This window comes from Leptinotarsa decemlineata, unplaced genomic scaffold, assembly GCF_025532065.1.
Source record: "Leptinotarsa decemlineata unplaced genomic scaffold, Ldec_3_MD MMD2_tig00000199_RagTag_RagTag, whole genome shotgun sequence".
NCBI classification, from domain to species: Eukaryota; Metazoa; Arthropoda; class Insecta; order Coleoptera; family Chrysomelidae; genus Leptinotarsa; species Leptinotarsa decemlineata.
The window spans coordinates 2,708,055-2,729,704 of NW_027412544.1; the positions used below are offsets into that span (position 1 = coordinate 2,708,055).

At 32.8% G+C, this 21,650-nt stretch overlaps 1 protein-coding gene across 1 annotated transcript in view; it reads right to left on the reverse strand.

Annotated features, from left to right (window-relative positions):
- Positions 1 to 626, reverse strand: part of gukh (NHS actin remodeling regulator GUK-holder) — a 262,039-nt gene extending 261,413 nt beyond the window's left edge. The window contains exon 1 of the mRNA XM_074172794.1: positions 168 to 626. Coding sequence (XP_074028895.1) covers positions 168 to 456 — 289 coding nt within the window. The 5' untranslated portion in view covers positions 457 to 626. The remainder of the gene's footprint in view (positions 1 to 167) is intronic.
- Positions 627 to 21,650: the final 21,024 nt, after the last annotated feature.

A 21,650-nucleotide genomic window follows, 5' to 3' on the forward strand; every position in this document is an offset into this window, starting at 1 on the left:
ACGAAAACACTGGCGTTCGATTAGAGTTTATATTGACAATGAAATGTTGATGTCCGAGTATATTTGGTTGATACTGACAGTAACATATGGTTTTTACTTCAGTTCTTGGAAATTTCCAAACTACATATTAAAAGAAGTGACTGGAAATAATATCGAAATGTACTTACGCACTGTAACCTCCTTCGGGTCAACCTTGTTGACCTTTCCTTCCAAATCGTTGAGTTTCACCTTGATGGCGTCTGACCTCTTCTTGATGGTCTGAAGCTGCCCTCCCAGCTCCTCGAATATATCATTGGCGGCCAGCACCAAAGAGGCGAGCTGTCGAAGAGCATTGCACAAGGTGTTATTATTAACGGCCTCCAGCTCCTCATCATCCACTTTCGGCTTTCCATCTTCATCGAAGAGTTGAGTCCGGCTCAAGTGTTTGGGCTCAACGAAACGCTGCACGAAGGGCATTGCTCATTTCTCATTCACTCAAAACACATAGGTCACTGTCACACACAATATCACACCGTTGTTTATGTCACATGATTTTTGCGTTTTGAATCCTCGCGCCAAAACGCGCGCGCCGTGTTATGTCGAAGAAGGCCGCCGAACAATTGCCAGTGGGCCAAGTCCTCGTGGCTCGTGGGGAAACCGGTAAGCGTTTTTGTTCGCGCTGTTGTGTTTTTTGAAACTGGCGACTGCGCTTTCGTTGTAATTGTTGGCGATTCAGTTAGGGAGATCGCTTGTGTTGTGGCATCTCTGTGTCAGTAGCGGAAGTTTGGTATTCGATACTTGAGTATTCTGTGTCTAAGGTTTATTCCAAATTCCAAAAGAGGGTCAATTATAAAAATCAGTAACAAAAAATTCATATTCAAGAGAATTAAGGAGTAGGTGACATCTAGGTTTCATAATTAGAAAGTCAAATTGGAGGAAAGCATTGATTATTGCTGTATTCATTCACATAGGCCTAAAAATAGTTGATTTATTCATTTGTGATTTTCAGTTGAAGGAAGAATGTTTTCATTAGGAGACATTGATTACCGAAAAAAATTGTTTTCCCACCTCTCCATCACTATGAATGAGGTATCAAACTTTCGATGAATGGAAGAAAAAATTGAATACACCGTAGAAATCTATTTGCAAGAATGTGCAAATCAAGCACGAAAGTTGTTTTTTGAAACAGAGTAGGAGAAAAAATCTATCCAGAACAAAAACTTTCAAACATATGAATCACACCAAAATCATCATTTCTCAGTTTGTACCTCAAACATTCGTGATGGAATTGACAAAGGCATCATCATTATCATACACAGGAACGCTACACAATCTAATATATGAAAGGGTATTGATTATAAAATTGCAAATACAATTTTCGAACAAATATCCTCAAAGTCTTTACATCCACATCAGCACCTTTTTCGATGACTTTCAGAAATTACTCACTCTATGCTTGTAAAAACACTCTGCCACTGTTTGTCACTGAAAGAGGTATATCAGATCTTGTTACAATGGCAGTTCTTAAAAACATCTATAGAACTATTTCATATAATCTTAGTATACTATGATCCTAGTCATAGAAATTTTGTTCAATCGAAAAGGGAATAATTTTTTAGAAAACATTGGTTATTGAGGAGAAAACCTTTTAGTTTTCTATTTGAAAGAGATAGATGAGTAGAAAACGAAAAGGTTAATTCAAATAAAACTGATCTCTTCTAAAAATATTTATAATTCAATTCAACGAAATTTCTATGGCTAGGATTGAATTTACTAGTTGTATGAACTGTCATTGTGATGAAAGCAAGTGTGTCCTAGCAAGATAAATCCGTATTTTTTTATTGTAAAGATTGAGTGAATCGTAGTTATCCATGAAGGTACTGAGATTTACTGAATGCTCAGCAAATGCTTTTTGAATTTATGACTGAATAATTTTCTGGGTAAATTCAAAAGTGAACTATCAAGTTTGTAGATTTCATTGATGAATGATGCGACATTGTTTGGTACATTTGTCTTACTAAATATTAAAGTTAGATACTGATTTTTTGGGATTTACTTTCAGACCGTCATCAGTTGAAATTTCATATACCTAACGAACTAACATCATCATTGATAAGCTCTACAGATAACTTGAGATCTGTTAGATTAGAAGAATGATATATTTGAGTAATGTCCGCATAAAGATGATAGCTACAATATCTTAAAGCATTCACAAAATTTGCAGTATATAGTAAAAATAAAAGTGGCCCTAAGATGTTCCCCAGACGGGACAACTTTCGACAAGTTGACTCTTCATCATCCAGTTTTATCAAGTAAGTAAGTATGAAGTAATTAACATAATTGGCAAATATTTGCCTATCAATCGAATTGATACGGTAAAGAAATATTGATATTTTTCAATGATTCCTGAGGTTTTTGGTGTCAATGAATACGTTTGTTTGTCAGGGCCAATATTCATTGGCCACTCCATTCTTCATCATGATACACAACAAAATATCTCAATGGTAATTGTTTCGAAAACAAAACAAAATAACTCGAAACTAGTCTGTTCAAAATATGTTTTTCCGTTAATCACGTCTCTGAGAACGACAACCCTCAAAAAACGAAACTTATGCAAGCTATTGATTAACGAGGTCTTACTTTCTAACGTGCGATACTTACAAGAAAGTTATTACAAAAACGGAACTTGGGAATCAAACTGAAAGATTCAGCTTGATGAAATCTGCACTTATTCAGGGAATTGATTCTGATATAAACGATACAGTGGCTGTCGCAATACTTTGTCATTTCTAAGGCCTTCAACTGCCGTTTTGGAAATTATTCAAAAAACTCCATTATGAGTACAGAGAAATCATTCATGAATGGTTTGATTTTTTCTTTTCAGAGCGTAATCAATCAAATGACAGAAATATCGAATCTATTGAATAAGAGAAGATTAATTCAAACTTATATTAACGAAAACTTGGATAACTTGAATTTTACTAACATTTCTAGTTCATGTCTGGCAAGGAGGAATGGAGAAGAATTGAAAGAATAGATTAAAATAAACTACAAAGCAATTACTTCTGTAGAATAATATTATCGATACGCCTTCTGGAGAAAAAAGGACTGTAGTACTTGACGTCTGTGATAACGTTGAAAAACTCATACTTATATTGTGGATACAGAGCCGAATTTTTTGAAAAGGGTTAGGTATTATTTTTTGAACGAAAAGGTTAAATAACATTCCATCATATCTTTTATAGTTTTGGGTATATTTCAATTGTTATATTTTATGTCTAGATTATGAATTAAAATGCGAGTAGCTGCTACACGAAGTAGCTATGTAGTTTCCCAGATATTTCTATTTTTATATAACTCGAAATTTTGAGAAACAGGTTCTACAAAGAAACCAAAACTATTCAAATCAAACAAAGAAGAGTGGCTCCTATTTTATCGTACCTACTAACGATAGTTCCGGAAATACAGTATTCACAAAACTGAGGTCAAATGAAAATTCTCCAATAGAATTTGCTGAAACTTTTCAGGAATTATTTGTTTCTACACGATAAAAATATAATAGTAAGTAATAAATCAGCAAGCCACAATTTAATCAACATACGTGCCTTTCCAGTGTCCAACGAATTATCTCCATAAAATATAAGGAAGCCATATTTCAAATATCAGTTGGTGTTCCTGAATTGTTGGAATTCCTAAAGGGTTTCCACATATCCACAACGACGTTCTTTGTATCAGGATATCATAAGAGAGTCGGGGAAATATATACTATTCAACAGTTTGTGAATCGCAGATCTTTCTACAGAGATGAGCTCCTGACAAAGTATCTGTTTCAGTGTTACGAGAGATAATCAATCAATCATTGGGGAAATTGTTAATTTTACTGATTTTGATTCATAGAATTTAGGTATTAAAAAATTGATAAACATTAGTTGGCAGTCAAATTAACTTTATATTTATTGTATGTATCCCGTTCTTTTCATGTTTGTTATTTTCCAGTGTTCTCTTGAACAAAATGATAAGAATTTTTTCTGTCACTAAATTTGACCCTTAAAATTCTAATCAATGACTCAAATTTGTGGGTTGATAGTTTCAGACTTTCCGAGAGGTGATTGATTCACTTCTCCAACTCCATAAGAGTTCAAGGGAGAAAATTCTTGAAAGTGACTCAAATATGTAATTGAAATTAGTGAGTCAGTTAATTAACATAATCAGTAGGTATATAATAAAATAAAGTAGAAGGAAGAAGAAGAAGGAACCTCGCAAGCCGCCATTACGAGATAAGTTCGGTAAACTTAACTTTTATTATCAGGAAAACATGAAAGGCGAGAATTATGTATTCAAACGTAGTGCCAGAAAAAAAGCAGAAATATTTATTTGATTTATATTTCAACTGAAATGGAATTTTATTGATTACGATGATAACTACATGAGTGAATTTGAACGAATGATTATTTGTTTACCAAAGAATTCCAATTTATGTATCAATATTGATTATGGATTTGCCTGCACTTTCGATTGATGAGTATACGTTTATATTATATTCATGGCAATTTATAAAAACTACTGTTATTTTGCAGACGTTGGCACTCTTCGAATTATACTGATGCGCAAAAAGTGTGCTTCAATAATTGTGCAACCAATTTTGACCCTTAATCATTACTTATTGTATGAACTTAGATAGGTTTCTAGTTAAATGTATCGGTACATTCGGAAAATACAACAAAAATGTTATTTTCGTTTATGTTTTATTATCTTTTCTTCCTTAGTTAAGCGCATTGGACGAAAAATACATAATAAAAAAATGTTATGTCCAAATTAGTCATCACGTTCTATCATTCTATAATAGATAGTGTAGATATTTATGAAAAACTCTAAATTTGCAGTATTTGTTTCTAGTACTTTTAAATATGCATTAGATACAACATACATTCGAATATGAATAGAAACAAAACAAAGTATTATTAGGTTGTTTCAAAAGTTTTGTCCGTTTTTATGAGTCTACTTTGAACTGTATCGCAACGAATACTTATTCAATTGGATCAAAATAAGCGCTATTTGAATCAGTGCATTTTCGCCAACGTAACACAAGTCGATTTATTTCGTTACCATAAAAATTCAGTGATCGGGATTCGATGAAGTCGACGAAGGTAGCTTTTGCCTGGTCCTGATTGGCTAAGGTTCTACCAGTGGGAAAGTCATCGAAGTAGTTGAAAAGGATCGGACCTCTTCTAATGACTAGTTCCGGCTGCTGGTGACGCAATTTTCAGTATATTTCGTCAATTTACTCAGTTATAGTGAATGACACAATCCGCTGACCACTAAACAGTAACCATGGTCTTTTTTTGTTGGGTTTTTGCCTTTGGGAACTACAGTCGAAGTAACTGATATAGTAATTCTTAAAGCTATGGGCGAACTCAATGGTAAAAAAAACAATACAAAGAAATAATGCCGCTACGAATTAGTCCATATGGACTGAAGAACTAGCGGCTCGTATTGGATAATTTTTACTAACCGAGTTTTATGATTGGCTGAAGAGTCATAAAATTATTTGAAGTCATGTTACGGTGACCAATATATAGAATGTAGCGATGAGTACCGCCGTTGTGTCGTCAATGTTTCAGTTCAGATACTGATGGCGATTTGAGTGTAGAAATTCGATATTGGTGCAGTTATAATTACTTAAAATTTTTGTTATTTGTTTAAAATGTGGCGTACAAGTAGGTACTAATAGTAATAACGAGTGTGATAACAACACAGACTTTTTCCTGTGTAGTGATTCCAATAGCGCTGGTGAACAATGCGAAAAAGAGATACCAGTGACTAAGATTCAGATGCATTTGAATATTGAAACACAGAGAGTATGTTTCAATGTATATAAGAATCTACATATCAAGTTTGGTTTCCAGGGAAAAAACTATTACAAGCAACATCAGATTTGACCAAAATTCCTTTCTCAACTGTACGTAAGATAGTCAAAAACAAACCTATATGAACACACGACGCGATGTGATGCGGGATTACCAAATCCTTTAGATGTTCATCTAATAAAATCATTACTTCCGGCCATAACGTGAGCTGCTGTGACAAAACTCTTCAGAATTGGATAAAGAAACTAGGGTTCAGATTAAAAATAATAAACAAACGTCAAGCAGTTATGAAAAGCAGAATAATAGTGGAATTGCGTAACAAATACTTAGAACAAATAAGTAAATATGGACAAGAACAACGGCAAATTTTCTATTTGCGAAACTTGGTATGATACTCATGACACAGTTACGAAAGAGTGGACTGATGGTTCGAGAATGTGTACGCCTAACATGCCTGCAAACAAAGGATCGCGACTAATCATTGTGCATTGCGGAGGAAGTAAACGATGGGATCCAAATTCTTTGAAATTACGTGGAAAAAAACTTGAGGACTGCAATGTTGACTATTATAAGGACATGGAAGCTAATATTTTTGAGGAATGGTTTGAAAACACATTGATCCCAAATTTGGATGCAAATAGTGTAATAGTTCTTGACAACGCTTCCTATCATTCGCGACAGCTCATCAAAGTACCGAATGAAAATTCGAGGAAAGATGAAATACAAAGTTTGTTGATGGAAAATTTTGAAGATAACTATACCAAAAACCAACTACTTGAAGTTATACAGATAAAACATTTGAAAAAGTGTATGCCCTGTAGAGTATTGCTGAAAACTATGGACACACCATATTGAGACTTCCCCTCTATTTTTGTGTTTTCAATCCCATCGAGTTGATTTGGGGAAAATTGAAACAAAGCATTAGGTGTAAGAATAATTTTCCAAAATTTGATAAGAAGGTGATAGAGCTAGTTAAAGAAGAAGTATCTAATATTACCGAAGAACACTGGCAGAAAAGGATTAAAAAAGTAATTTTAGTTGAAAAAGACTATATGGAGATTGGACACTTCCATATCAATGGTGAAAATAAATTCATTATTAATTTGGATACAAAAATATGTAAAGAGTAGAGATAGCTGAGGGAGCATTTGCCGATGACATAATACTGATAGCTGAAAATGAAGAACGATTACAACATAATATAAAAATATGGAATGAAACACTGAAGAGAAAACAAATGAGAATAAACAAAGATGAAACCAAGGTGATGACCATAGGAGGCGAAGAAATAAATATAATGATAGATGATAAAAAAATAGAACAAGTAAAAGATTTCAAATATCTAGGCGTAACAATAGACGAAAAAGGAAGACAAGAAGCAGAAATTTACAACAGAATCGAGAAAACCATAAAATTGTACTATACAATGAATAAGAACTTCATCAATAAAAGAGAAATTTCAAGACAGACAAAACTACAAATATTCAAAACAATATATAGGCCAGTATTAACATATGTATGTGAATCTTGGATATTAACAAAAAAAATCAAAAGTAGAATACAAGCAACAGAAATGAAATACCTGAGGAGAATTATAGGAGTGACAAGGAGAGATAAAATAAGAAATATACGAATAAGAGAAGAACTAGACATAGAATAAATACATTATTTCATTTATAGAACAAAAACAATTAGGATGGTGGGGACACATACAGAGAATGCCAAACAATAGACCTGTGAAACAAATCTATGAAGCGAAAACACAAAAAAAGAGAAGAAGAGAAAGACCTAAAAAAACCTGGAACGACATGATAGGAAAGATTCCATAAGGAAGAAATAAACAATGGAACGAAGTAAAGACACTGACTAGAGATAGAAAGGAATGGAAAAAGTTCATAAAGCAACAATAAAATGATAACCCGACACTCTGAGGGTAAAAGGGTTCAAGAATATATATATATATATATATATATATATATATATATATATATATATATTAATTTAAATGAAGACAGTGATAGTGAAACGGAGAATATGGAAGTGGAATTATCAGAAGCTATCGAAGAAAGTTAGTGGAGTGTTTTTGAAGCGATCGATTGTATATATATATGTATATATATATATATATATATATATATATATATATATATATATATATATAAAACCGAAAATCATTTATGTATACAGTGTCACCATTAAAGTGCGCACCATATGGGAAACTTTTTTTTCGAAAAGTTTCAATGAAGTTTAACTTCGGCACTTGTTTGTGCTTTAAATTTAACTTAAATGATGCTGCCAAGTGCGACCCACTGACGTTCAGTGTTTGTCAAATTCAACTTTAAAACCGCTCATATATATATACATATATATGAGTGAGTTAGGTTAGGTTAGGTCACAAGTGAGTGGGTCTATTCGCCTCTCCACCGCAACCCGCAAGGGTTTATTGTGGTTCAAGTGCAAGTAAGTAGTATTCAGAAGTATTTTCAATCATCACTCTGTTATTTGTTTTCCTACTGTCCAACTCATCTATATAAACGAAATATTTATATATATATATATATATATATATATATATATATATATATATATAAATTGACTCCGTGCGTTTGTGTTGTTTCCTGATATCGGCAAACAAGTGTTTCCCATCTTTTCACTTGGCTGCACCGCGCTGATGAGGCCAATAGCCAGAAACACGTGTCCGCGGTTTGCCCCCCCTTTTTGGAGTGTTATGTCCATTAATTATTTATTTTTTGATTTGTATATCATACACACTCGATAAAATCTTCTTTGTCTATATTTATATGATTTATATCATGCACACTCGATATAATCTCTATTTGTATATATATATATATATATATATATATATATATATATATATATATATATATATATATATATATATATATATATATATATATATATGTCTCGTGTTATCGTAGAGCATCCACTTTTCATGACACATGACGATCCAATACAAAAAAATTCCCTTTGGTTGCTCAAAGTTAAAGAAAAGCAGACCTCGAAACTGTCGATCGTTTTAATCGTGGGGCACCTAATGTTCGAGCTTATCGACCTTTCCAATACGTTTTAAACCATCAAAAACCGCAAGGGAGCTGACGCCCACTTTTTTAGCCATTCCCCGCACCGTCTGTAATGGGCCAGTCCCCACCAAAGTCCTCAAATCCTCGTCTTGGATTATTGTAGGTCGACCACTTTATGGCTTATCTTTGAAGATAAAATCTCCGGAACGAAATTTCGCAAACCAACATCAAACAGTGCGTTCATTATCACTATCATTGCCAAATGCCTGGTTAATTCTTCTGTTTTGGCAGCGTTTTGGTTCAGTTTAAATTCATAGAGGAAAATTGGCCAAAAATCGCCTAAGGACATCATAATAATAGGCTGAAATGAGTAAAAAAATTTGAATTTGAAAAAAAAATTAACATCATCAATTTATAGAGTATCATCGATCAGCATACATCACGACACAGTAGAATGAAGGAAAGTACTGAATATGATACATCATTGAGAAAGTAATTGAATAATGAATCCATCCATATGATTGTTCACTACATAGTTTTTCATTTTGGCTCCCTCTCACGATAAAAAAAACTGTTCCGTATTTCAAATTATGACAACCAACCATAAATCTCTTCGGTATACTCGCACTACTCAATTTTTCTCAGTCGTAATATGATGTATAAATATTAGAAGGTGAAGTTGGGAAAAGAAGGAACAAGAACCGATGAAAATATCTGGAAATTTCATACGATACAAACTTGATATTGACACATCACCTGATAGTTCTTTGGAGAAACATGCACTATATCTATACCTGAAGTGAACTGCCTTCAGTACTTCACCAAAATTTAAAAAACCGACCTATGTTTTCAAGTAATTACACCTAATTTACTCTGATTTTTATTACCCTTATTATCATGACCCTTTTCGTAATTTGATGACTTTGAACACTTCAACATTGTAATCTTCAGTAATGAGCCATAACTCGCAATTTTCTAGGGATTCTTCACAATCTTTTGGTATTCAATTTTTTGATCAATGCTTTCCAGTAGACCGAACAACTTTTCTAATTTCTTTTGCTGAGGCATATCTAAATAATTGAGAAAACTTAATTATCAGAAGTTGAGCCTTCCTTATAAAGGATAAATTCTAACTATTTCCCAGTTGTTTCTGAATTTAACTTGAACTAACAACAGTTAAATCTCTTCTTAACTGAAAACAAAAGTCAACAATTTCTTAGTCATTTGCTTATTCAACCTTCTAACATTTTTCTCTAATTTTTAAGATTTCCAATGTATACATACATACATAATAACCCTTAAATCAGAAAGTATCTAAAGATTTCTAAAAAAATATTATTACAAATATGGATGATATGAACATGATTAAAAAACTTTTTGGGACCTGATTTTTTACTCCAAAGTTGAACTTCCATGAGAGAAACTCAATCTCGAAAAAGATGGGGATATCTCTTACGCTAGAATTTATTTATTTATCCCCTAATCTAATTTCAATGCAGTATTTCGAAAACATGATTTAAATGTCGTATCGTTCTCACTTCCTTGATATCAGGGTAATATGAAACTGGAGAATAATGAATGGTTCAAGAATAATATCCGTCACACTGTTTCACTTTGATAACATGTTATCCTGATTCTCGCCATTCAGTCAGGTACGTTCCGAATTTGTTTGATATTTTTGATTTTGATCATTTTGCATGAAAACAAAACCACATTCATTTATTTGCTTGATATTTGTTGAATTTCTCTCTTCATGTTAATAATAATGGATAAACAGAAATATTTTCTCTTATTAATATCATGGGCAATCTTAATTGGAATGGATATTTATAATTTAATGTTGAGTGTGAGAAACAATTTCAAAATTGGTCAAATCCTTCTCCAAGGAGTTCAATGTATTCAAATTTCAAAAAGGTTGATATGGAAATTGCATACTATTGAGAAAACGTAAATAAATAATTAATTATCCCAAAATTGTTTATTTATATCTCCATTGAACGTGTTCCTTTCGATTATGTTCCTGATTATGGAAACCTCTCATTAAAATTTTTATAAACATGTAGAGGGCAAACAACACAAAGAAGTTTTTGGCTTCTTGATATATAAAAAAACCACTGATGGGATTATTTCTAAAACATCGTATCATTCTTACTTTTTTCGTGTTAGGAGAGCATGAAAAGCTAAGACAAAACGTAATGAATATTAAATTGAAGGAAACAAGCATCATATCGAGTAACTTTCTCATCCTTATGTTATCCTGTGATACGAACGTTATACTGTAGATGTGTTTGTTTTCTCGTGCAGTTGAAATCAATCGGGAATACCAAACAAGTCAAGTTTTTTGGACTGTTGTTGATGAGTAAGTAGGACTGTGAAGAAGTAGATCAGTATAAAAATCCATCGGTGGACTTGGTGGAAAACGCTAAACGCTAAACAGGTCGCAATCTTCTATAAAAAAGTACTAGAGGACGAACGAAAAAAGTACTAGATCGAACATCAAAGTACTAAACAAGCGAACATATCGATAATTACTATAATATCAAACTTTTTTTCATACTATAGTTATATAATTCATTTCTTTTCAAATATCAAATTGATAGTAATAACAAACAATAGGTGGACACACCTCAAAAAAAGTGACAATTGACATGGCATATAGGTAAAAATGATTGTAAGATGTTACATCTAAAACGGTAACACTGTAAAGTCTTAAAAGGTAAGTAACACTGAACAAAAACCAACAATGTAACTTCGGATGATTTGTTCACTCTATTCTGTTGTATGGAGTACAAGTCGGACAAAAAATTGGATGACAGAAATGGTTTTTCACTGAAATAATTCGAATTTGAAATGTAGTTTGTTCAATAACCTGCCGTAGTAGATTTATTTTCACAACACACAAACAAATCAGTAAATAATTACTCCGAAGAACTACGAAAAATAATGATGTAATAATTACGCTGTAAGTAGTTCTAACAGGTTTCTCTGGTATATGGTAAGTGTATTTTATATTCCCTTCTTTCATGAAAATATCAGACGGTTCCAACTAACTGGAGGAAACTTGAATTAATTTGGGCTTCAACCCTTTGAATATCGTATCGCTAACAACATATTCACTATTAGGAAAATATGAAGACGAAGCATCGTGCATTGTAAAACAAATTGGATATGAACGATATCCTGGACATTTATCTTCTACATTATTATGCTATCCTGCTGTAAAAACGGTCTGTCGTGTTTGACGAGATTTTGTCACAGGAGTACCAAAAACTGCAAAGTATAATAAAATATATATTATTTATTTGTTTATAATGAATAGCGACAGTAATTGTTATTTCTCGGAGTAAACTACAAGAACAGATGAAATCGTATCCGTGAACTATCTCAATATAATTTCTCAGTAAAAAGTATTAGTTGCAAAATTATTGAAATAGATCCTATTGATAAAATAATTTTCACCTTCTCTTTACAGAAGTAAGAGTGAATTCGTTTACGAAAGCCATTTGCACTCTTGTTTGCCTAATAGTAATACAGAGAATCAAGTTCCTCGACAAACATTGCTGATTCGAATAGTTTCATATAAAAACAAACCTCCTTGTACTTATGATATTCTAGTATGAAAAGAGATGGATTCTATAACAAAAACGGGTTGATACCGTGAAATTCGGAGATTAGGGAAGAAGAATGACGGAGTTTATTAATTAATTCATTTTTCTGCTCCTAGCAGACAGAACAAGAAGTTCAAAAGTAAAAATTTTCAAATTAGGTCCACAACTTTTAGGAACAAATTCCAATTCAATAAAGTACACACACCGACTAATTTTGTCATGTGGATCATCAGGATTGGAGAGATTCGATAAGACAAAGAATTACTCATAAAAAATCAATCTAGAATAGCTGAATATGAAAGAATATTGAACTTAATAGATTAAGTAGATCTTGAAAGAACAACTTTGAGCTACGAGATTCTTCTACAGGAGCCCCAATTTTGAATTTGACGCGTAACAATGGATAGCGTGAATTCTAACCTAACTTTTAGATAAAATAGACTATATTATCTCTTCAACAGTAGTTTGAATTTATTGAATCCATTTCACCTCTGAAGATAAATGAAGTATAAAGAAATAATCAGTTACTCTTAGGCCATTATCAGAATTAAACTCATGTATATGATTAAAGAAGCCAAATGCCAAGTTGAAAGAAAGCAATATCTTTCAAATCATGTAATCCTGATGCAAAAACCTACCATACTTTCGGTCGTTCGTGATATGATGGAATTGAAAGGAGAAAGAATATTTATTTATTATTTAATCGAATGAAATTGAAAGTTGTGATTTGTTGAAAAGATAATAATTATCTTATTTACTTAGTTATTTACTTAGTTATTATTCATTTGCTTGCCAAATAAATTTATACTATATATATAGTACACTCAAAGAGGTAATGAACTGAAAGTCACGTGAGTTTTCGGAACGCTTGAGAGTTAGTTATACCGCCCCTGATTTTGAGATGGAGTAGTAGAAAGCCAAAAACCTTTTTTCCCAAAAATTAATCACTCCTAAAAATATCTGAACTGCTCCAGGTAGAATTAGATATCATCTATAAATAATGTTCTCATTCACAGAAGTGTGACAATTATTATCTTGGATGAAAACTTGGCAACACTGGGCTCACTAATCAAATATTGTTTGACAAACCCCAGCAGATTTCGGTTTTAGGAGAGTAATCAAGTAATGTAATGCTAAGACAACTTAGACCTTCTCTAAGAAGGTAGGTTAGTGTGAGAGTACCGGACATAATGAAAGGCACATAATTCTCCTGGTTGTGTCGTTTAATTCATTGGACTTTGAATTGAACACGAATGTATTTTGGCACAATTATATTAATAAAACTAGTAAAAGTAGTTTCTCAGCACTTTGGAACAACCTGGGGGCCGAAGAAGGATTTACAGAAAACGGCTTAGGCGAAGCCATCTGTCTTAAAGAGACAGGCTTCTCTGACCATCAGTGATACCATCAGTAACACACCGTCAGCGGCCATGGAGATCCTTGTACATATACCTCCTCTCCACATTGTTCTGGAGAGAGAGGCCAATTGACCAAATCAATTTAATGCAGAGTACAACAGACTGCTGGTCAACAGTGGGAGTCACAGCATTCTGGAAATGACCTCTGATTTTATGCCTCCAACTGTCAACTACGAACTGCTTTATAAAGTACTATTCCCCAGTAGAGAGGAATGAATCATCCAGGAGAAGGAAAGGTTCACAGATAGATCGAAAACACCTTCAGGTTCTGGTGCAGGTATTTTCAGTGGCAGACCCAGAACAGAGTTCTCAACCTGCCCAGGAACCTATGCGAGTGTATTTCTAGCGGAAATTTACGCTAGTCAATAAAAATATTCTTGGACAGTCAAGCGGCGTTGGAAGCTTTTGGCTCCTACCAAGCAACTTCTAAGTTGGTAGCAAATTGCCAAAAACAACTTAAGAATCTGGTTTTATTTGATCGAGTATGAGTAGGTGTGAGCCACAATAAATCCTTGCGGGTTGCGGTGGAGGGTCGAATAGGCCCACTCACTTTTGACCTAACCTAACCTAACCTAACCTTGAAACAATATCAATAAATGATTTATTGTAATACATTCGTTAGTTACTTTCAATGCTTCATGAAGCATGTTAGTTAGTTTCAATGCTAGGTGCTATCCAAAAAAGAGCCACCCAGTGGATTGGAGATGCAAAACAAGTAACCTTGATACTCTGAAAGTTTACCTTGTTAACATTAAATTCCGAATTAACGTTGAAATGTTAGTTAAGGTTATCTATTGATGAAGCAATTTAGTTGGCAAAATCAGTACCAAGTCTTTTCACATTGCTGGTATGTGCTTTACATTTTTATTTATAATATATGTGGAATGGAATTTTTTCGGAAAATACAGACATTTCTTCAAATGCAAACCTGAAAAAACTCTATCCAAAATAAATTACTTTGTGCTGAAGTATTGAAAATTATAGCCAAAGAATGTTTCGATGCTCTTATGTTTACCTGATAAATAGGATATTGAATGAAGTTCCCTGTTGGAAATTGCTATCTCACATGAATATTATGGCTACCTACCTACATCTTCATTCTTCATGATTGCCCGATACAAATTTTGATGAATGATTCTGCAATAAAATTTTGTCGTGAACATTGATTGCGTGATTTTCTTGATTCTGATAAATATCGACGTTGAATTTGTTAAATAGGTAGAGATTTATTCAAATAAACACAATGTGTCCTGCACTTGGTGGTAGCCTTCATAGATGTTATAAAAAATAAAAAATATACCATAAACAACCGTTCATACAAAGAAACAGTGCTGCCCCATAAACCAAGAGACGGAAAATGCCTGTTTTTTTTTTCATCAGATGATTTTTATTGATTTATCAATTATAAAAGCTGTCAAATGATGTTACTGATTAGTTTATGATTGAATCAATACATTTGCTTTTGATGAAAAAAGAAACGAAGACCTGCTAACAATTGAAAAATAGTATCTCAAGAAAGCATTTCGATATTTGTGATAAATATGTATAGTTTCCCATATTTCAAGCCACACACCACTAATTGCAAATATAAACAATAAATGTTACAAGGATTTCTTTAATCATAAAATGTTTATGAGTTCTCCGAGAGATGTTTTCAAAATTTATTCTATTTATAATGATTGGGTCCCCACTACTAGTTGACATTTGACAGGAGTTCATCAGGTTCATCGCCTCAGGCACTCGATGTTCTTTCTCTATGGACTCTGGGACAATCGATTCAACTCTGAATCAGGCTGTATACTGTTCATCTGTCGATGTAGCTAAATTTTTGATGGTGAAACGTTTTTGCTGTTGGATTTATCTTTCAGTAACTGATATCTCTATTTTAGCAACAATTATAATACTCATCTGCAATTTATTTCAATGTAAATTGATGGATGTAGCCGTTACTACGCGGTAGGAGATCATGATGAAAACGTCCTTCTGACATATAACGCTATGGATGGAATCAAGCGGGCTAAGTCGTTCGAACATTTTTCGTGAAAGTATCTGTAGAAAAAAGGCCCTTTTTTTGATGACCCAGATTAACAAGCTCACTTGTGATGCTTGGTTCTTTCATTATTGAATATTGCAGCTTTGTAGCATAATTGCAGAACTTCATATATCTGAACAGATTCTGAAGAAGGTTTGATAAAAGCCTTATACAGTAATGATAGATTCTGAGGTGTGTGTTTTACATTCTGGTTCGAATGTTATTCGAAAGTTGATTTTTCTATACTAGTAAGGAGTTAGGTGATTGTGCTAAAACAATCCAATTCAATATATCAAATCTACCACCTAACAGCTCGATCAACGCAGTTCACCTTCTCAGAGAAAATTGATCCTGAATTTTCGTAACTTCAAATTCTACTTGGTTTTAGTCACCTCAAGCCAAAATCTTGTCGAGATTTTCGTTATGATATAAAACCTCTCGGGAATCAAATGGAAGAAAGAGACGAATGTGCTGTCATCAGCAAAGCAAATTATTGGATTTGTTGTCTTTTCTGGGGAACACCAGCGTGGGAAAATGGTGTTCCCCAGGGAAAATGGTTGTGGGGAACGGTTTTTGAGAAAACTGGAGAGCCAAGAACAAAAACAAACTGACAAGCCTTAGTATTAAATATTGATGCTAGGGCCAGACATGGTAGATGACACACAGTCGGGACAATGAAAGAATACGTCCAAGTCATCAATTTGTGCATCCGATAAAAGAATACAAACTTAATGAGGATCTAGAGGTGATTTGCAATTAGGATGAAAGTAACCAGGTTCCATTCAACGCCACCAAAACCCAGGCATCCGTTTTCTACAAAAAGGTAAATATCCGTGAAACGAATATAATGATGACGGAACAGATAATTTCGCTTTATGCTTCGACATGATTGTGGAATTGCAGGTTGTTGCGATTAAGTTAAAACAAGGGGTTTGGATTTTTGCAAATATCTCGGAAAATATTGAAGATATTCGAAATTTAAATAAAGATTGGTAAGGAGGAGGAAATTTCCCAAAAATAAAAAATTCCCAAAAAAAAGTCCCGCCTCCCGGAACTCTACCACGAATATTCATAATTTTGATTTAGTGGCAAAAATTGCGCTGGAAGCGGGCGATGCACGTCCCGCACGCGCTGACCGATAACGGACCTTTGTTTTGTTTATAAGATATTTGAAATTTTCTTGAGGGGATTTTTATCAGTGATGAATATTATGATTTTCTTTAAAAAAATTATATAGCTCAAAGAGGCATTTGTTGATTAAACACTTTTTTGTTACTTAATAAGAATATTAAGGCACGAATTTTTCAAAATTATAATTTCTTTTTCTCTTTTATATTCTGAGAATTATTATTTCTTTTATTTATTTAATAAACAATTTGTTTTCAAGTAATTAATTTTTACGATATATTTTTTTTAAATACTCCCCAAAAAAACAAAAACAACCATGTGCCACTTTTTGTGTAAAACAATCTCAATTTTTTACAATTTTTTGAATATTTTTCTTTTTTCACACAAAAAGTAACACATGGTTGTTTCTCAACTCAACTCAATTTTTTACAATTTTTTTTAATATTTTTCTTTTTTTACACAAAAAGTAACACATGGTTGTTTCTGTTTTTTTGGTGGGTTTAAAATTAATTTCTATAAATCAAATTGTTCCTTGCATAAATAAAGAAAATATGAACAAAAAAAATATTCAGAATATCAAAGAGAAATGGAAATTATGATTTGAAAAATTTTGTTTCTCAATATTCATATTGAGTTGCAAAAAAATTATCAATCAACAAATGCGTTTTAAAACAATAGAAAAAATATTTTTAGAAACGATTTTGTTTTGAAAAATCATAATATTCATCACTGGAGAAACCCCCCAAAAATATTTCAAATATCTTATTAACAATACATTTGTTTATAACAATTTTTCATACAAATAGAGCTAAAAATTATGAAAACTCTTTTTTATGTAACTTCGAATAATACGAATACGAATAAATGTGAATATTAAAAAAAAAATTCATTGCTTCAATTGAATTTTTCACTTTTCAACGTCATTGATTATTAATAACAAAGTGGAAAATCAAAATATTTCAATTTTTCCAACGGGAATCTTTTTTGAAGGCTTTCAAGTAGAGCTCCAATAAGTGAACAAAATTTAAAGATTCTATTTCAAAAATTATCAAGGATTCATATTTAGATATAAAAATCAGTTAATTACCTAAAGTATATCTAGTAAAATAATTTTTTATATAGACTCTCGTTTATTCAAGTGTCTAGATGGTATGTGAGTTTTTTTTCTCAATAATAATATTTAATGGGTTAAAATAATTTTTATTGTTCAAAGTTTCGTATCGGTCAGCGCGTGCGGGACGCGCATCCCCCGCTTTTAGCGCTATTTTCGCCTCTAAATCAAAATTATAAATATTGGTGGTAGAGTTTCGTGAGGTGAGACTTTTTTTAGGAAATTTTCTCCTCATTAATGATCTTTTCTTCAATTTCGGATATCTTCTATATTTTCCGAGATATTTGCAAAAAACCCCCTTTTTTTATAAAATTGTTTATAACTTTTGCAATTTTTTCGAGCCCCTTTTGAAATTTTTCAAAAAGTTGCTAGAGGTCATTCCGAATCGAATGAGCCCTGGATCATAATTTTTGGTGCCCTTAGACAGAAGTCCAAAAAAAAGGAACTGTGACCCAGACTATTAGGGATTTTCCTATTGTGCTTGTGTTTTGTCCTCAAAAAAATTCATTAATACAATTTGGGGCTATTTTTTTGCAGTTCGTCAGTACTTTGTTAGGCAGGACTTTAGTATTTGGGATAACGCCCACCAGGGGGAGTGGCATATCAATCGAAAGGGGACGATGAGAGGAACACAATGGTATGGGTTTCATCGCGAGGAAATGACAAGTTTCCCTGTCTTTAACGACTTCGTTCGCCAATCGTATCAGATTCATCTGGAATGAGATTCACATTATTATCATATATATACTTCACCGTTGTGTTCTGGTTAGGTTAGGTTAGGTTGGGTTAGGTTAGGTTAGGTTAGGTTAGGTTAGGTTAGGTCAGGTTAGGTTAGGTTAAGTTGGGTTGGGTTGGGTTAGGTTAGGTTAGGTTAGGTTAGGTTAGGTTAGGTTAGGTTAGTTCATGTCAGAAAATTTTGACATTTTTCAAATTTTTTTCCTCTTATTTCCTCGCGATAAAACCCATACCATTCTGTTCTTCTCATCGTCCCCTGTCGATTGATATGCCACTCCCCCTGGTGGGCGTTATCCCAAATACTAAAGTGCAGCCCTTTGTTATTTGTAAAAACATTATTCATATTCCAATTTTCAAATTGATAATTAAGACATTTTTTATTGTTCCTACAGTTCATTAGTGAGTGCACATTAAATATAAATGAGATCTCTCGCTGATTAAATGCAAACTTCAACTGTTTTTTTGTCTTCCCTTTTCACTCGTAAAAATGGATGCTATAAAAAGTATGTGTTTATCGCGTATTTTGTTGATGACGCATGTGAATTCGCTTGTTTGTACATGCAATAAATAAGACGATCGATCGGTTGCCTTCCAAAAGCCTGCGAATAAGTTTTCTTTGGATCATTGCAAATATTTAACAACAGAGGCAATTACAGCTGAAGTGGTAAATAAACGCGATGCATACTTATGTCGAAGCACTTGCTTTCCCTCATGTTATCCTACTGACGAAAACGTCCAACACGTGGTTTTAAATTGTTCGCGAGTTTTTGTAGATGTGTTTGTTTGTTGTGTGTTTGTGGATGGATATGGATTTTCAAGTTGTTTTACCAGATACAAATAACGAATACCACTGTATAACTGATTCAGGACTATGCAAAATATTTGATGTGAATGAATTGCGTACATTTTACATGAAAATGGTTTTGTTCCACTGAAATTATTTATAAGAGAGACAAGAACGCAAATGGGGACCAAAGTTCATACTAATTAGATAGGTCGGTGCATGAATTTTGAATTTTAACTATGTAAATTTATCCAATCCGTACTAAGGAATCGTACGTAAAAAAGTAATAATTCGTTAAAAATCGACTCGCACAAGTTTCGACTTCTGAGACTTGTCAATTTTACAAATTTCAACAAAATTTTAATAACCAAAGCCATATTTTTATGAAAGTATGATTGAAGACGAACTATATTGTACATATACAATATGTCCAAATAAAGCTCTTTTCACGAAATATGTACTCGACAAATGAAGGGTTTCGTTGCAAGAAGGAACAACATTCAATATAAAAGATGTCAAAATACTCTTTGAGGAGTTATCAAGAAATACAGATTCCAAAAACTCGTGAAAATATATTGAATATAAATCTAAAGAAATGAATAGCGTTATTGATTTTCACCAAGTAACGGGTCAGAGTTTTCATAATTAGTGATAATTGTGAAGCTGGTAGTTAACTGATTCTCCTCTGAGCATTTATGAAGAATAGTTTTTTGTTTTCAATAATTTCTAGCATAGCGCGCTTATTTCACATGTATCTCGATTCCCCGGTATAAATAACCCATCAATATTTCCGTTGTCTACCTAATATTGAAAAAGTAATGTATGTAGATAGGCAATTTCAGGCCTCCACATAGCAAATAGGTTAACCAAGTGGGCGACAAATTTATATTAAATTGACTTCACAAGTAATCGCCAACAGATTTGGGGTGACACTGAATATAAATCGATTGTTTTGAATTCACACAACGAAAGTAGAATATTTTTAATTGGAAACAGTGAATGAAAATTCTTGTTGTATTTATAGTTTTTCAAGTGACATATTATTTTAGTAATTTCCCACATTAGTTCAACTCTACCAGCAGGTCCAAGAGAGCAAATGAGTTTAATAGAATGTATGACTTAATTTTTTTATCGTTATTACAAGTTATAATTGAAATATTTCAAAGTTCAGGTATTTAACTCTCTGAGCTTATACAAGCTGATTCACGGTGAATGGCACATTAGACGTTTCTGGTGAACTAGACAAAGGATCACTTTTAAAATTTAATATAGGGTATATTCCGACATTCTCAACCCAACAAAAATATTTTAGACAATGCGGTCTTGTCACTTCTATTAGATAGTAGTAGCAACTTTGATTTTTCGAAAGGAACACCCTGTAAGTAATATTATTTTTGAAATCCGACAACTTTTCTTTTTATTTCTCTATTCCTACCTGTTACCGTTTTCGAAATATGAATTAATTTCGATTTTTGTATTCAGAAAAAATGCTGATATCTTTGAGTTAAGGAATACCATGTTACCGAAATTCGGTTTGAGGTTAGGTGATACTTGGAGGCTTTTCCCACTTCAGATTAATCTCTGTTACTTCAATACATGGTGGTAAAAAATACAGTTTTTTCGTTTGTGATTCAGAAAGCTGTTAAAATTTGCTTTCTATGTATATCATGCGTATACTTATCAAGTCAAGTATCAAACTTATGAGCATTTATTTGTGAAAATATCCCTTCAGAATAGTATTCCCATTTGGTATTTTATAAGCTGGCAATGATCACTATTTGACAGCGACGTTGTGACATTCTACTAATAATATTGACATTTTCGTCACTTCAGAAATTTCAAATACCTTCAGAAGGATGGAACAAAACTATTTCTTATGAATTTGTTTATTATTTTTAGACAGTGTGATAAAATTATCAGCAAAACATGTATAAAGTTCTACGA